Source organism: Abramis brama (genome assembly GCF_963993115.1).
Source record: "Abramis brama genome assembly, chromosome: 2".
In the NCBI taxonomy this organism is placed as follows: Eukaryota; Metazoa; Chordata; class Actinopteri; order Cypriniformes; family Leuciscidae; genus Abramis; species Abramis brama.
In genome coordinates this window covers 1511393-1528791 of record NC_139964.1, presented here as the reverse complement: position 1 = coordinate 1528791, position 17399 = coordinate 1511393, and the positions used below count along the sequence as shown (strand labels likewise).

Sequence of the window (17399 nt, the reverse complement as noted above, 5' to 3'; positions counted from 1 at the left end):
AAAGACAGAAAGATGGAAAGGTGCACATTTCCATTGGTATGTCCATATTCAAGCAATGCAGTTATATGTAGTACAGCATTTGATGTTGATCTCTCAAAGGACTATTAGCTAAATTAGACTATCGGCTTCTAAGTGAAGGTCATACTTTTTCTGTATTTCTCACATTTCTATATTCTTTTCCTCGCTATTTCTGACGTGAAGGATAAATGAATTCAGAATGTTTGCTCTGACTCGCTGCAAAATACAGTCACTATCTGGTACTATCTCTTCAATCCGCCTCAGGGTTTTCATGTAACCGGGTCAGGTGAGCTCTGCATGCAGGAGCATGTAGAACAAGTGTGACTCTCTCCTTCAGGAAACACAGTGTCAAAAACAAGTTAAAACTTTGTGGATGAGAAGACGCCATTTCGGAAACTCTCACAAATGTCACACTTTATGGTCAGTTATTTACTTATATAAGTTGTTATATACCTCTAGGTTTGATATCGTCCTCATTTTGAGTCTGGATAGTGTAAATGGTTGTTTCCATGAATTATGAGTTTTATAAGGCGTTCTCTGAACCCTTCAGTTTATTATTGTGAGAACATCTCTTCTCCTAGGTTAATACAGGCGGGATTACTCTGATCATAAAACACAACAAGGATCCGCTTCTTATTGAAAACTGGTGTCCAATTCTGTTTCTGAACACTGATGACCAGATTCTAGCTCAGAGTTTTGCCCAGAGATTACAGAGAGTTATGAGCTATCTAATAATGAATCTCAGTCTGGCTTTATAAAAATAAGCACATTTATAATAATATCAGATTCATTTTAGACATCTTTGACTCTTCTGACCTGATTTCAGAGCAAAGTAATAAATAATAAATTGTAAACATTTGATTTTATTCTAACCGACTCGGACATTATTTTCAGTAAGGAGTTAAAAAGAATAGTCAAACATTCGCTCACATTTAATGATGCACAGATATCATGAAAACCTTTTCATTTATGGAGTCAGATGAAATAACGAGGTAATTACATATGAAAAAATGTATTTCATTTAATCAAATTACTTTGCCATGAGGAAAGACAGTAACAGAAAACCTTCACTCACTTATCGGAAACCGCCTTTGGACCGATCTAGCCGGGCTTACAGTATTTTTCCACCTTTAATGTGAAAATGCATAATTATAATAATAATGAATAAGCATAAATTTGCATTTGTGTCAAAAAATTAAATAGATCTAATCGGATCATAATAGCCTAACACCTCTATTACCTTTATTTATATAGTGCATTTTACAATGCATATTGTTCCAAAGCAGCTTTACAGAGATAACAGGAAAATAATGCAACAAAGTTTGTTTCTAGAAGAGAATAGCGTCACAGTCCAGCTTAAGTTCAGTGATGGTTCATTTCTGTTGTAAGAAAGTTATTAATTTAGTTCATTTACAAATAGTATATATATATATATATATATATACAGTCATGGTCATAATAAATGGCACCCCTGGTAAATATGATCAAAACTGGCTGTAAAAAATAAATCTGCATCGTTTATCCTTTTGATCTTTCATTCAAAAAATGTGCAAAAATCTAACCTTTCATTGAAGTAAAATAATTGAAAGTGGGGGGGGGGGGAAATCACATTATGAAATAAATGTTTTTCTCCAAAACACGTTGGCCACAATTATTGGCACCCTTTTATTAAATACTTTTTGCAATCTCCTTTTGACAAGATACCAGCTCTGAGTCTTCTTCTATAATGCCTGATGAGTTTGGAGAACACCTGACAAGAGATCAGAGACCATTCCTTCATACAGAATCTCTCCAGATCCTTCAGATTCCCAGATCCATGTTGGTGCTGCTTCTCTTCAGTTCACTCCACTCATCAAGTCAGGGGACTGGGACGGTCATGGCAGAAGCTTAATTTTGTGCACCGCAACAAATTTTTGTGTTGATTTTGATGTTTGTTTTGGATCGTTGTCCTGATGGAAGATCCAACCACGGCCAATTATAAGATTTCTAGCAGAAGGCATCAGGTTTTGATTTTTTTATCTGTTGATATTTGATAGAATCCTCGATGCCATGTATCTGAACAAGAAGTCCAGGACCTCCAGCAGAAACATATGCCCACAACATTAAAGATCCAATGGTATATTAAATTGTACACATGGGATACTTTTTATCCTGTTGTGCACCAAACCCATCTAGCGTATTTGCTGCAAAAAGCTCTTTTTTTTAGTCTCATCTGACCACAGAAGCCTGTGCCGTTTGAAGTTCGAGTCATGTCTGACAATTAAATTTGTTTTTGGATGAGCGAGGAGGATTTTTCTTGAAACCCTCACAAACAACATGTGGGGATGTAGTTTTTTTTTTTGTTTTTTTTTTTGCTTTCTGACCCCCAAGACTCAACTAATCTCTACAATTCTCCATCTGTGATCCTTGAAGAGTCTTTGGCCACTCAAACTTTCATCCTCACCGTCCATTAAAGGGTTAGTTCACCCACAAATGAAAATTCTGTCAATAATTACTCACCCTCATGTTGTTCCAACCCCGTAAGACCTTCGTTCATCTTCGGAACACAAATTAAGATATTTTTGATGAAATCTGAGAGCTGGATCACTCCTCCATAGGCTTCTAAGGGATTGAAACTTGCTGGCCCAGAAAAGTTATTAAAGACATTGTTAATATAGTCCAATTGACTACAGCGGCTCAACCTTAAGTTTATCAAGCCATGAGAATACTTTCTGTGCAAAAAAAAAAAAAAACGACTTTATTCCACTATTCATTTCCTTCTCTGTGGGCCTCTATAGTGAGTTCATGTAGTGTTTTAGTGCAGCGCTTCTGTGTTGTACGTCACACGTATCACACACATGACCAGTGTCGGCCAATAGTGAGCCTACGTGGTGACGTGCAACACAGAAGTGCTGCACTAAAACACTACGTGAACTCACTCGAGGCCCACAGAAAAGGAAATGAATAGTGGAATAAAGTCGTTATTTTGGGGGTTTTTTGCGCACAAAAAGTATTCTCGTCGCTTGATAAACTTAAGGTTGAGCCACTGTAGTCACTTGGACTATATTAACGATCTCTTTAATAACTTTTCTGGGCCAGCAAGTTTCAATCCCTTAGAAGCCTATGGAGGAATGATCCAGCTCTCAGATTTAATCAAAAATATCTTAATTTGTGTTCCGAAGATGAATGAAGGTCTTACCGGGTTGGAACAACATGAGGGTGAGTAATTACTGACAGAATTTTCATTTTTGGGTGAACTAACCCTTTAAGACGATATACGTAGACACACGTCCTCTTCCAGGCAGATTCGTAACATCTTTAGTTGATTGGAACTTCTTAATTATTGCCCTGATGGTCAAAATTGGAATTTTCATTTCTTTAGCTATTTTCTTACAGCCACTTTCTATTTTGTGATGGTCAACAATCTTTTGATGCACATCAGAACTATATTCTTTGGTTTTACTCATTGTGATGAATGATTAAGGGGATTTGGCATTTGTGTTTCCTCATATTTAAACTCCTGTGAAACATGAAGTCATGGCTGGACAATTTCATTTTCCTAGTCATCCTGGTGTGCTAAAAAAGGTAAATATTAATGGGAATATACTTCAGAGATATTTCACTCGTAAAAAATTCTAGGGGTGCCAATTATTGTGGCCAACGTGTTTTGGAGAAAAACATTTATTTCATAATGTGATTCCCCCCCCACCTTCAATTCTCATTTTTTGAATGAAAGATCAAAAGGATAAACAATGCAGATTTATTTTTTACAGCCAGTTTTGATCATATTTACCAGGGGTGCCATTAATTCTGGCCATGACTATATATATATGTGTGTGTGTATATGTATATAGCCACTCAGGAGAAAACCGTGATGTCAGCTCAGTTCAGTTCTTATATAATGGTGTCAATGCAGGCAGATCAGTAATATTGTTGAATTTTAAGTGTCCCCAACCAAGCAAGCCAGAGGTTTCTGTTTTCAAAGAACTCACAGGAATAATTATATTATGTATGATTTGTTCTCTGTTTCCATGTGCAGGTCTGAAGTCAGTTTCTCATTATGGAGAACAGAGAGAGCTGTGAGAGATCTTCATCTACAGATCCCAGCTGTGTGTCTGCGAAGAGTGACGGATCCATGGATAAACCTCCTAAACTCAGTGATGAAGCAGTGACCTCTGACCCCAGTGATGAAGCAGTGACCTCTGACCCCAGGTGAGTGTAAACATAAACATAGAGTGGGTGATTTAACCCTCTGAGGTCGGCAATCACGCCGGCGTGATTTGCTCGTTTTTTTTTTTTTTTTATCAGTTCAAATGAGAGTCCAGACTCTGTTGACTTTGATCTTAAATACCAGTTTCATACATCAATCGATTATGTTAAATGTGTATTATTTTTGTGTAAACTCACAATAAAAACAAAGTGTTGTGCTTTTTGCCAAAAAAAGAAAAATAAACACGAAGCAAGTTCTGCCTTCTCTCTGTCAGTGAAGTCAATTCTGAAACGCGTCCGAAAATGAACAATAACTCAGCGAATACTCAGTCAAACAGGCATACAGACACACAGGCATGAAGCTTGAATTCTCTTCTTTTAAATTAAGTCATTTATATAAAAAACAAATATTCTCAGTTCATGTAATCTGTAAGAAAAGAGCTAGATGTCAGTCGTTCTCATCTCATCTAATTAATTTTAATGTGACCCCACCCACGGAGAGCGCGTGCTATTCAAACGCAAATGACTGAGGCAATCCACGCAAACCTGTGAACGCCTCCATATCAGCTCGAGAAAACACAAGTTTAATCATTGTAGCCTACTTGTTTACACCATAATAATAATAATGAAAAATGTACCTCAGAACAGAAGTGCTGGTATTTCGAGGAGCAACGAGCTGAGAAATACTGTAGTAACTATCACTGTCCTCACTATCGGATGCTGGCAGAGCCGATAGGGAGATGATCTGCGCTCTAAAGGGAGTGCCAATCGCCTTGGGGACGTAACCATGTCTCGGTTTGAGGATAACTTTAGAATAATTTGGTCCGAACTCGAGACATGCGGGGCTAACAGATAGCTTAGATCCCCCAAACTTTTTACTGATGACAGAGCTATCAGAAAAACGGTCTTGAGCGAGAGGTATTTTAGATCCACGCTTTCAGGGCCTCCAGGACCAAATAAAAAGATCCCAAACAGGAAACGAAGGGGGCCGCGTGGGATTCATCCTCCTGGCTCCTCTAAGGAAGCGGATGATGAGCTCGTTTCTTCCTATCGTATGGCTGCGCGTCGACTCCGCGAACGCTGCAATAGCCGCAATGTAAACTTTGAGCATGGAAGGGGATCTGCCCTTGTCCAACAGCTCTTGAAGGAAGGAAATCACCCACGAAACCCCACACGTGCGTGGGTCCATGCTCTTCGTAGTGCACCATTTGGAGCAACACTGACCATTTAGACGCGTAGAGTCTTCTCGTAGAAGGAGCTCTAGACTGTGTGATCGTGTTCACGACCCCTTCTGGCAAAGCAACGGGTATCCGTTGATTATTCACGCATGCAGAGACCAGCGCTCTGGATGGGGATGCCAAATTGATCCACCGGCTTGAGAGAGAAGATCTCTCCTCATTGGGATCGGCCATGGGGCTACGTGCGACAGCCTCACCAGCTCTGGGAACCAGGTTTGGCCCGGTATATGCAAGGCTCTCAGCGAGCGCAAGGAGTGATGGGCCCACACGAGAAGACGTTCTGTCAGTTTGCAGAGGTTCCTGGATCAGACACCGCCCTGGTGATTCACGTAGGACACCACGGACATGTTGTCCGAGCGGACTAGAACATGGTGGCCCCGTATGTGTGGGAGGAAACGCTTCAGCGCGTTCTCGACTGCTATCATCTCCAGGCAGTTTATATGAAGGCACTTCTACTGGTCTGACCACAGGCCAAAAAACGGTTTGCCCTCGAAAAGAGCGCCCCAACCCAAGTTGGAGGCGTCTGTCAAGATAACTTTTCGGTGCAAGACAGCTCCCATTGTCACTCCCCACTGGTACCAGTCAGCTGCTAACTAGGGTCTCAGTGCTGAAACGCAGCTCTGAGTCACTCTGATCCAGATGCAGCCGGAAGCTCAGGCTCGGTGAGGCACTCAAGCATTCAACCTGCATTGCAGCGGGCGCATACGCAGCAGACCCAGCTGAAGCACTGCTGGAGCTGATGCCATACAACCCAGCATCCTCTGAAATGTTTTTAGAGGTGCGACGCTGCCTTTCTGGAAAGACGCGGCCAGGCATTGAACACAGCGCGCGCGCTGTGTCGACAGCCAGGCCGTCATTGCCACAGAGTCCAGTTCTATACCCAGAAAAGAGGCTGACTGATTGGGTAGTAATGAGCTCTTGGTCCAGTTGACCGTTAGACCCAGGCTTTCCAGATGGCAGAGAAGCACTGTTCTGTGAGAAATAAGTTCTTCCTCTGACTGTGCTAGAATCAGCCAATCGTCCAAATAGTTCAAAATCCGCATGCCCTGAGTCCTCAGGGGAGCGAGAGCCGTGTCCATGCACTTTGTGAATGTACGGGGTGCTAAAGACAGGCCGAACAGCAGGACGGTGTATTGATATACCTGACCGTCGAAGGCGAATCTCAAGAATGGCCTATGACGGGGTATTATCTGAATCTGAAAGTAAGCGTCTTTCAGATCGAGGGAAATAAACCAGTCCCCCAGGCTAATTTGAGCATAAGAGCTTTGTTCAAATGTCTCAGATCTAGAATCGGTCTGAGAGCTTCGTCCTTCTTGGGCACGAGGAAATAACGTCTGTAAAAGCCTGACTCGCTCAGAGAAGGCGGTACCGGTTCTATGGCCCCTTTGCACAGAAGCTTCGCTATTTCTGCACGAAGTAGGTGTGCTACTTCCCCATTCACTCTCGTCTCGGTTTGTGCTCGAAAGCGCGGGGGAGGGGCGAGCGAACTGCAACGAATAGCCCTGCTTTACTATGCTCAGCACCCATTCTGACACTCCTGGAATAGCTTCCCATGCTTTTGCATGTGTGGCTAGGGGAAGAATGGCCTCCGGGTTCCGATCGCCGCATTCTGCGGGCTTGAGAACCTGATTCGGAGGCGCGGGCGCAATGCGCGCGCTCTCTGTGCTCGAATACGGCGGCTCGCCGTTTTACACACGATGTCCCGGTGGCTTTGGACTGGGAGCATATTGTGGGCTCCGTGAGAGACATGGGGGTTATAGTGCTCATGTGTAGGGGTGAACACTGGGATGTGGGCACATTTTCTACACTTAAAACACATGTGGCGTGAGCCAGACAACCAGACATCATACTCTTTTTGAGATTTCCCTGGGTCGCCGTGACAATGGCGGTTGTATGCAGGCGAGCGGGTTGTATCACCAGCTCGTTGGCTGCATAATACACATCTGCAGTAGCCATGACTACGGGGACTGGCAGAGCGAATAGCTTTGACGGTGGTCGTTTGACGGGAAAAGTTTGAAGGGACTTAACCGTCTTTTCTTCCTTTGAGCTGCTAGGAGGACTTTGCGGGCTCAGGTTTTAGCGCGATCTTAGGCCTGGGTCCCCTGTGGCGGCTTGTCGAGCACAATCTAGGGTGGCCGCCCTGTCGTCACTGAGAAGACGGAGGCTGAGCTGGACGCTGGGTGGAGCTTCGCGCAGGCTGGTCCCGAGGGCGGTGTGCGGCTGAGCTCGAGCGTCGAGGAAGGAAAAGGTTCATAGCCTTCGTGGTCTTTTGCACCTCCGAGAAGCGGTCTACAATCCCGTTAACCGCTTTGCCGAAGAGGCCGGTGGGGGAGAGTGGGACGTTGAGGAAAACAGCCCGATCGTACACCCTCATGTTGGCGAGCGTCAACCAGAAGAAGAGAGAGATCCTTCGCGCTGCGCAAATCCGTGATGGAGGCAGGATCAGGGCCTCTCTCATCCAGCTCACGGAGGAGATCGGCTTGGAGGATCTGTAGGACTGCCATGGAGTGCAAGGCTGAGGCAGCCTGTCCAGCGGCGGCGAAAGCGTGGCCAACAAGGGCTGATGTAGTCCTGCAGGCTTTGGACGGGAGGGCAGCCTTTGAGCGCCAGCCAGAGGGCGGGCAAAGGTGCGCTGCAACCGCTTCTTCCACTGGGGGGATGGAGTTATACCCCTTCTCGGCGGTGCCGTCAACCTGTGAGAGCGCCGAGGAGACATGAGAGTGGACTCTCGCGGAGAATGGTGCATTCCATGACTTTGAAAGCTCAGCGTGGAGCTCCGGCAGGAAGGGTGCAGTCCTGGACGCAGGTGCTTGACGGCGGCGATGAAGAAAGCGGGCTTTTTAGGCGGTGACCACTCGAGGCCAAGTTGGTCGACGGCCTTGGTGAGGAGGCGCAGGAGTTCCGCATCCACGCCGGCCCGAGTATGGCCGGACTCCTGGACTGACGAGGAAGCAGAGCGGTGCGAACCGGACCATTCCTCGCTTTCAGAGGCCAGGATAGAGCAGCTGTCAGCGGCGGCATCCTCATCCACTTCATCCCCTGAGGTGGCGGCGGCGTGGGCAGGAGCCGGCGGCTGCGCGTCTGGGAGGGGGGGCGGAGAAGGAGAGAAAGAAGCTCAAGGGAGGAGTTCTGCCGAGCTTTTAGGCGCCACATCGGTCTCCGGTGGCCTCTGGGAGCGGCGCGTCTTCCTGGGCGGCGAGAGAATGTCGTCTTTACCTAGAAGTGTATCTATAACAGCTTTTCAGAGGACTGACTAGGGCTTCAATTATATGGTTCACTGACTTGTCCAGGCGACACAGAGAGCACTTCACAGAGTCAGAGCACATAGAAAACCTCCTAATAAGCATATTAGCTTGAGAGTAAATTTTACAGCGCTGACGATATAGGTCTTTGTCATCCGTCCAATCATTGGATATGACATGACCTAAGTATTTAACCCCTTGATCGGCAGGGATCACTGGTGATCCTGGATTATGTTGTTCAAAATTCATTACGTCAAAACATCACACTCTTACTTACTTACAGAGGCCAGGATCACGAGCATCACATATTGCAGCAGTAGCATCCTCTACCCCAGATACAGCTCTGACAAGGATTGCAAGCACTGGTCTCCTACCACCGCCTATACATCTTGAGAACAGATTTGAAGTGCTAATGAATGTAAATGAGGAATCCCCAAACGTGATGAATGTGATCGAACACAGACTGAATGGGCCAGTAGCTAACACTGATGCTAACTGGCGCTCAAGGTCGAGCAGACAGCGGCACTCAGCTCAGAGCTCAGCCGAGCCCAGGACTCTGATAGTGGGGGACTCCATAATCAGAAACCTTAGCGGCAGGGATACAACTACGATGCTGCCTTCCACAAGCAACAACTTCTGATATAAACAGGGAACTTCAGAACATTCTGATGAAAAATAAGACTGCAAATCGACTCATCATTCATGTGGGGAAGAATGATATTCATAAAGAGCAGTCAGAACTCCTTAACCCTCAGGGGACCACAAACGCGCCCGCGCGTTTTGCTCGTTTTTTTTTTTTAGCAATGAAAATAAACACTAAATGCTCTGTTAATTTTGATCTTTCATTTTCGTGTAATACATCAATCGATCCTGTTCAGTTTCTATTTTTTTTCTGTATACTCACAATAAAAATAAAGTGTTTTGCTTTTTGACAAATAAAGAAAAATTAACATGATGCGATTTCTGCCTTCTCTCTCTCAGTGAACTCCCATTTGAAATGCGTTCGAAAATGATCTATAACTCCGCGAAAATTCAGTCAAATAGGCAAACAGACCCACGGGCATAAAGCTTGAGATCGCATCTGTTAAATGAAGTCATTTATATAAAAAACAAATATTCTCAGCTTCTGTAATCTGTATAAAAAGAGAGCGACTCCAGTCGAGCTCATTACGAGCTCATTCACAGTAATGTGACCACTCCCCGGAGAGCGCGTGCTATTCAAACGCAAATTCTGAGAAGAAGATCTGTGAAACGCCCATCAGCTGTAAACACAGCGCGTCGCGATCGAGTGAGGCATAATATAGCCTACCTTATGGAGAAACGATTCCTCAGAACAGTGCTGATATGAGGAGCAATATCTCCTGATATGAGGAGCAGATTCCGCTGAGGAGTGAGGTAGGCTGTTTTCTTTTCTCACGTGTGGAATAACGTTATGGAATAACGTTAGTGTAGGCCTATGCAAACCGCAAAAAGATGAATCGCATTTGTATAATATGACTCGCCTTTCTGTGAGATGAATGAAGGGTACATATTTGTAAAGACTGTTTAGCCTAAATATAAATCGCGCGTCTGTGTGTGAAAGAATAAACTGCTTTGCTATAGCCTACTGAGATGAGTTAAACGTTATATTTATATATATATATATATATATATATATATATATATATATATATATATATATATATTTGTCAAAAATAAAGTCATAGACTAAGATGTTAGATGTTCCAATGTTGGCTATATTCAAACTAATGAATACATATGATAAAATGTAGGCCTATAATCTTTTTTCTTTTTCTTTTTTGCAAAGAAAGAGTACACTTGAAATATTGTTGAAATTGTAATTATTGTTGTAATTGTAACATTTTTAATAAAATAGCAAAACATATTTACAAGAGAGATGTAAGCGAAATCTTAAATGGTCAATATAAGTCTTCTAAATACATCTTTTGTCCTTGCATTGTGGCTCAGTCAGTGTCACACCTGAATGAATGGCTAATTATGCAGAGTCATTATGCAGAGTGGGTGGGGCACTGTAATCTAAGGTGTAAACTACTCCTCCCCCTCGCATATTGGCTTTCCAAGCAAAACCTGTTTTACACCATTTAAATCAATGTATTTTTTTTTTTTGTGAACGATAAAGCAAAACTATTTTCACATAATTTTGAAGCTAGAACTCAAAGGGACAACATCCATTAATCAAAAGTCTTGTGGACACATATTTAATATGTGTTTTGTGGTCTTAATTCAGCAACTTTCATTTTAATTTTTTCCAATAACCACGCATAAACATTATTCTCTTAAAAATACAAACATCTACATACACGTTGCTCGCATATTATGGTAGCCCTGTTTGTGCTATATAGAGTGAATTTACACCTTTTCCATTAACATGTTTATAAATAACTGAAAAAAGCACAAATGTCAAGGCATGTCAGAACATCTCAAAGGCCCCAAAAACACCATGGTCCCCTGAGGGTTAAGAAGGATTTCAATGAACTTTTTGAAACACTTAAAAGACTGAAAGTTCAAACATTCATCAGTGGACCACTCCCAGCAAGAGGAACAAACAGGTTTTCACGGTTGCTTGGGCTTAATACGTGGCTGCAAAAAAACTGCAATATAAAAGGAGTTAACTTCATTGACAATTTCAATCTTTTATGGAGTCAGAGACAACTTTTTCATCGGGATGGCCATCACCCAAACAAACTTGGTTCAAGAGTGTTCTCCCTCAATCATCCTTCTGCAGTGTGTGCCAATCAACTCAATCTTAACGGCACACACACACCTGGACACAGTATGAATGACGACAGGACTTCACTTCAGCAGCAAAATGGACATGATAGCACCACTCCGCCACAACAACCTCGGTTCACGGACACAATCTCAGCTGAGCCCTGCCCACAGAGCTCACCACAGACAGACATATCAGAACTGCTTGAAGATTCAGCACCCAAGGACGACTTTCTGGAAAACAGCCAGGGAAGCCAGGACAGTATATCACAGCCTCCGATAACACCAGAGCAACTGCCCCTTTCACCAGACACTCTCTCCCTCTCTCCAGCAACTCCACTTCTGTGCTTCTCACAGAAAATGGAAGAACTGGTGCATGCTGGAACCAGACTATCCCACTCTTTTGCTGCGAGCCCCCAGATACCAACCAAAAAAAGACAGGCGCCATTACCACCCAAGCCTGCGGGCCCAGCTCGCCCTCCCCCTCCTCCTGTGAGAGCTCTTCGGCCTCTGCCAAAACGCCAGGGCCCACATCCTCCTCCATCTGCTCGAGGTGAACCAAAAACAACTGATACCAGCTCTCAGTGATATGTGTCGGGTCCCCGTTTTGATAACAGTAACTTTCTCAAATGTTTACAGAACAAACGGGAACCCAGTGTGCCTGTATCTTCCTCTATTGCTGTTCTATTACAAGATAGAAAGTCTAAGGCCTTCAATAGCCGTACAGCAAACCTAACTAATCTGGAGCCTATTACACGTCAAACTAATATTGCTGTGGGGAAAAGTAAGTCTGTTAAGTTAGCACTTCTTAACATCCGCTCACTTAAAAATAAATCACTTCTAGTCAACGACTTAATAACCACAAACAATCTGGATTTTATGCTTCTAAATGAAACCTGGCTAGAAGACAGCTGCAGTGCAACAATCCTCAATGAAGCAGCCCCCCCGAACTTTACTTTTATGAGTGTCTGCAGAGCTGTTAAGAGAGGTGGGGGTCTAGCTGCTCTTTTTAAAGATATCTATCAATGTAAGCAAATATCATTTGGGAATTACTTGTCTTTCGAATATCTGGATATTGTGTTAAAAGGTGCTCCACGCATTTTACTTATCATTATTTACAGGCCTCCAAAATACTCTCCAACCTTTGCTGAGGACTTTACAGAACTGTTATCAACAATTACATCAGAGTTTGACTGTTTTGCCATTGCTGGAGATTTAAACATCCACATAGATAATGCAGAAACCAATATGGCAAAAGAAATCAATACTGTTTTAAAAACTTTTGATCTGACTCAGCATGTTCATGGACCCACACACAATCGTGGACACACTCTAGATTTACTTATCAGTAAGGGTCTAAACATTTCATCGATTGTTATTAAGGATGTAGCACTGTCTGATCATTTCTGTATTTTCTTTGATATATTGATCTCTCCTGCCACTGAAACTAGATCTGTGTCTGTCAAGAAGAGATGCTTAAATGAGAACACTAGTGTACTATTTATGAAGGCTATATCCTTAACACCAAGCATATCTACAGACTCTGTTGATTTTCTCCTTGATTCATTTAACTCAAAAGTTAAAACTGTAATTGATGATATTGCTCCTGTTAAAGTCAGGAAGAAGAGTGGCAGACAAAAAGCACCTTGGAGAAACTCAACAGCAGTGCAAAATATGAAAAGACAATGCAGAAAAGCAGAGCGCATGTGGCGGAAGACAAAACTTGTAGTCCATTATAACATCTACAAAGACTGCATCCATGATTTTAATATGGAACTAGGCAAAGCTAGACAGACTTTCTTCTCAAATATTATAAACAGTAATTTAAACAACACACGCACTCTCTTTGCTACTGTAGAGAGACTGACAAACCCCCCAAGCCAGATTCCCAGTGAAATGCTCTCAGACAGCAAGTGCAGTGAGTTTGCTTCTTTCTTCTCTGAGAAAATCAATAATATCAGAAAGGTGATCAGCACATCCTTGAGTTGCCCTGGGGTCAGACAGATCAAACCACCTGAGAAAGTAGTTACTATGTCTGATTTCAAAGAAATTGATGGCAAAATTTTGGAAGAAACCGTACAGCACCTTAAAACATCAACCTGTGCTCTTGACACACTTCCCACATCATTTTTCAAAAGTGTGTTAAACAGTTTAGAAGCAGATCTTCTAGAAGTGGTAAATGCCTCACTTCTCTCTGGGAGTTTTCCAAACTCCCTGAAAACTGCAGTTGTCAAGCCCCTCCTGAAAAAGAACAATCTGGATAAGACCATATTAAGCAACTATAGGCCGATCTCAAATCTTCCTTTCATAGGCAAGATCATTGAAAAAGTTGTCTTCAATCAGCTGAACAAATTCTGAACAAATTCTTATGCGTGAATGGATACTTTGACAAATTTCAATCTGGTTTTCGACCGCACCACAGCACAGAGACCGCTCTCATAAAGATAATAAACGATATTTGCTTAAATACTGATTCAGGCAAATTATCAGTGCTGGTACTACTCGACCTCAGTGCTGCATTTGACACTGTCGATCATAACATACTTCTTGACAGGCTGGAAAACTGGGTGGGGCTTTCTGGGATAGTCCTAAAATGGTTCAGGTCATACTTAGATGGGAGAGGTTATTATGTGAGTATAGGAGACCATAAGTCTGAGTGGACATCCATGACATGCGGAGTCCCTCAAGGCTCAATTCTTGCGCCACTCCTGTTCAACCTGTATATGCTCCCAATGAGCCAAATAATGAGAAAGAACCAAATTGCTTACCACAGCTATGCAGACGACACACAGCTCTACTTAGCCCTATCGCCTAACGATTACAGCCCCATTGACTCCCTGTGCCAATGCATCGATGAAGTCAACAGTTGGATGTGTCAAAACTTTCTTCAGCTAAACAAAGACAAAACTGAAGTCATTGCATTTGGAAACAAAGATGAAGTTCTCAAGGTGAACGCATACCTTCACTCTAGGGGTCAAACAACTAAAAATCAAGTCAGGAATCTTGGTGTGACACTAGAGTCAGACCTTAGTTTCAGTAGTCATGTCAAAGCAATAACTAAATCAGCATACTATCATCTGAAAAATATTGCAAGAATTAGATGCTTTGTTTCCAGACAAGACTTAGAGAAACTTGTTCATGCTTTCATCACCAGCAGGGTGGATTATTGTAATGGACTCCTCACTGGCCTTCCCAAAAAGACCATAAGACAGTTGCAGCTCATACAGAACGCTGCCGCCAGGATTCTGAGCAGAACCAGAAAATATGAACATATCACACCAGTCCTCAGGTCTTTACACTGGCTCCCAGTTAAATTTAGGATTGATTTTAAAGTATTATAACTGGTATATAAATCATTCAATGGCCTAGGACCTCAATACATTGCAGATATGCTCACTGAATATAAACCCAGCAGATCACTCAGATCATTAGGATCATATCAGCTAGAAATACCAAGGGTTCACTCTAAGCATGGCGAGTCCGCTTTTAGCTATTATGCCAGCCGCAGCTGGAACCAGCTTCCAGAGGAGATCAGACGTGCTCCCACAATAGTCACATTCAAATCCAGACTCAAAACACATCTGTTTAGCTATGCATTTAATGAATGAGCACTGTGCCAATGTTCGTCCGACTGTTTGTACTGTACTGTATTTTATTTTTTTATTTTTCTAAACTGTTTTAATTATTCTTATTTCTTTTTATTATTTTAATTTCTTCTATGTAAAGCACTTTGAATTGCCACTGTGTATGAAATGTGCTATATAAATAAACTTGCCTTGCCTTACCTTGCCTTGCCTTGCCTTACTTGATCTGGACAAACTCAGCATCATAAGAAAGGTTTAAGACTCCAGCTTTGATATTTGACCACTGTTTATGAGTAAACTGGTTTGCAGTGACATTATTTTCTATATACAATTTTACAGGAGTGCAAAATAATTAATCTGTAACGATCGTTATTTTGAATAGAAATCATCACTCATAAAACATTCATTCTCGTCTTCTCCGGTTTATTTGTGTTCAAATACATACAATAGACAGCATCCGTCAGGGCTATTAGTCCAATGGTGCGCATATTTGGAGAAATAATGATTAATTATCACATGCTAGTAAAATATTTCTTCATACAGAATAACATTTCTATTCATTTTCCACTGAATTATGCGATCTGAAGAGCGAACGGAGCTAAATGTGTGTCTCCTCGAATTACTCGAGTGTTTGCGTCTCTCAACATATTTAGCAGCAGCGTCTCTAATAACAGCGAAACTGCACGTTTATCTGCACCAGAACAGAGCCGTTATAACATTGCTAGTGAGAAATCGCATGTAGCTTTTACAAGTTTAAGTTGTACTGATAAAATCGTCAGAGCAGCGCTGACAACACGTTTCTGTGCGATGTGTGTCCTTACTGTATGTGTGTGAGCGGGAGAGAGAGAGTATGTGCTTTCCATGCATAATAAAATGTCATTTTGTGGCAAAAAGATAATAATTTGCTTTTTTTATCCTTTTGTCAAGATCATATTTGTGTGTGTTTATAATCAAAGACACATGGTGTTCAGGGTCAATATGACAGACTGAAATGTGTGAAATAGAAAGTGCTTTATTTTTTTCTGCTACAGGAGATGTATTTAACAGTAGCATTAAGAAAGAAAGAAATGTAATGAACAATTATAAAAATAAAACATCATATACACTTCACTGTATAAATTACACACTGATTCTCATTAAAGCTACTGTATTAAAGTTCTTCCGTCAAGAGTAGAGTGATTTTCTCTTTTGTTGTTTTATTAACATTAAAGGATAGTTCACCTAAAAATGAAAACTGTCATCATTTACTCACTCTCAAGCTGTTTTAAACCTGGGCCCGTATTCATAAAAAATCTTAATGCAAAAAGCGGCTCCTAGTGAAAAAATTCTAAGAAAACTCTTAGAAATGTGCGCGTTTACTCTTAAAATTAAATAAAAAATCCAGGCTTGGAACAACATGAGAGTGATTAAATCATGGCAAATTATTTTGGGGTGAACTATCCCTTTAAGGACAAGCGACAGCATGTTTACTAGGTGCTGTCACTTTAAGACCTGGGCCTGTTTCAGAAAGGAGGTTAAGTGAAAACGTACTCGGTTACTAACGTAACCTCGGTTCTCTCTAGAAGAGGGAACGAGTACTGCGTTTGAAAAACGCTACGGGAAAAGTCTCTTTTCACGAAACACTGAAGCAAAAATTATCCTTTAATTTTTCATATATGTAAAACGCGTTGCGGCAGCAGCAGACAGCTGAAGCAAGACGGCTTGTCTGCTCATTGGCTGCTCTGCGGCAACTGCATAAGCCTATCGAGCGCAGGCTGATGCAACATCAGACCAATGAGGGCGCTTCGCGCCCTCCTCGCCACTTCCCGCCGAGACGGGCGTGGCTTACCTCTATAAAAGGAGCTCGAGAAGGCTGATTCACTTGATTTTGATCGCCGAAGCGAACCAGAGTGAACCAAACGCACGGCAAGGGAACGCAGTACTCGTTCCCTCTTCTAGAGAGAACCGAGGTTACGTTAGTAACCGAGTACGTTCTCTTACGAGAGTTCTCTCGTACTGCGTTTGAAAAACGCTACGGGAACCCCTTGCAAAACGCCGTGCGTGCTGGGATAAAAACACTGATCACCGGAAGCTATTTCAGGCATACAGTGCATAATCACCAGATAGACTCACACAGAGCCAGGGAATAAGGGGGGAAGCCTTAATTCCCTATACTGTAGCGTCCGCAGGCTTAACATGACCTCACAGGGAGAGTCTAAAGACAGGAGGGGTTTCCTCCGTCCTTATATAGACATGTCCACAGACGCGAATATGACATCACATAGCCAGGGTAGGGAGCCTGCACTAATGTGGGAAAACGTGGGTCTTACACAGTTCTGCCCAGTATAGTCGGTAGCGCATTGCGCCTGTAATTAGATTACACCGACAAAAGCTTAGCCTGTAAGGCGGGAACCTCTAGG

The 17399-nt window shown here is 42.6% G+C and overlaps 1 protein-coding gene across 3 annotated transcripts in view; it reads left to right on the top strand.

Moving 5' to 3' along the window:
• The first annotated feature begins 374 nt into the window (after window positions 1-374).
• LOC311077437 (NACHT, LRR and PYD domains-containing protein 1 homolog) overlaps window positions 375-17399 on the top strand; it is a 79974-nt gene continuing 62949 nt past the window's right edge. For 2 of the 3 annotated variants that reach the window (XM_084105907.1, XM_084105905.1), the window contains exons 1-2: window positions 375-438; window positions 4037-4209. In XM_084105907.1, coding sequence (XP_083962033.1) covers window positions 4058-4209 — 152 coding nt within the window. In that variant the 5' untranslated portion in view covers window positions 375-438; window positions 4037-4057. Of the gene's footprint in view, window positions 439-4028; window positions 4210-17399 lie in introns of those variants that run through there. The other variant, XM_084105906.1, reaches the window with a different exon arrangement.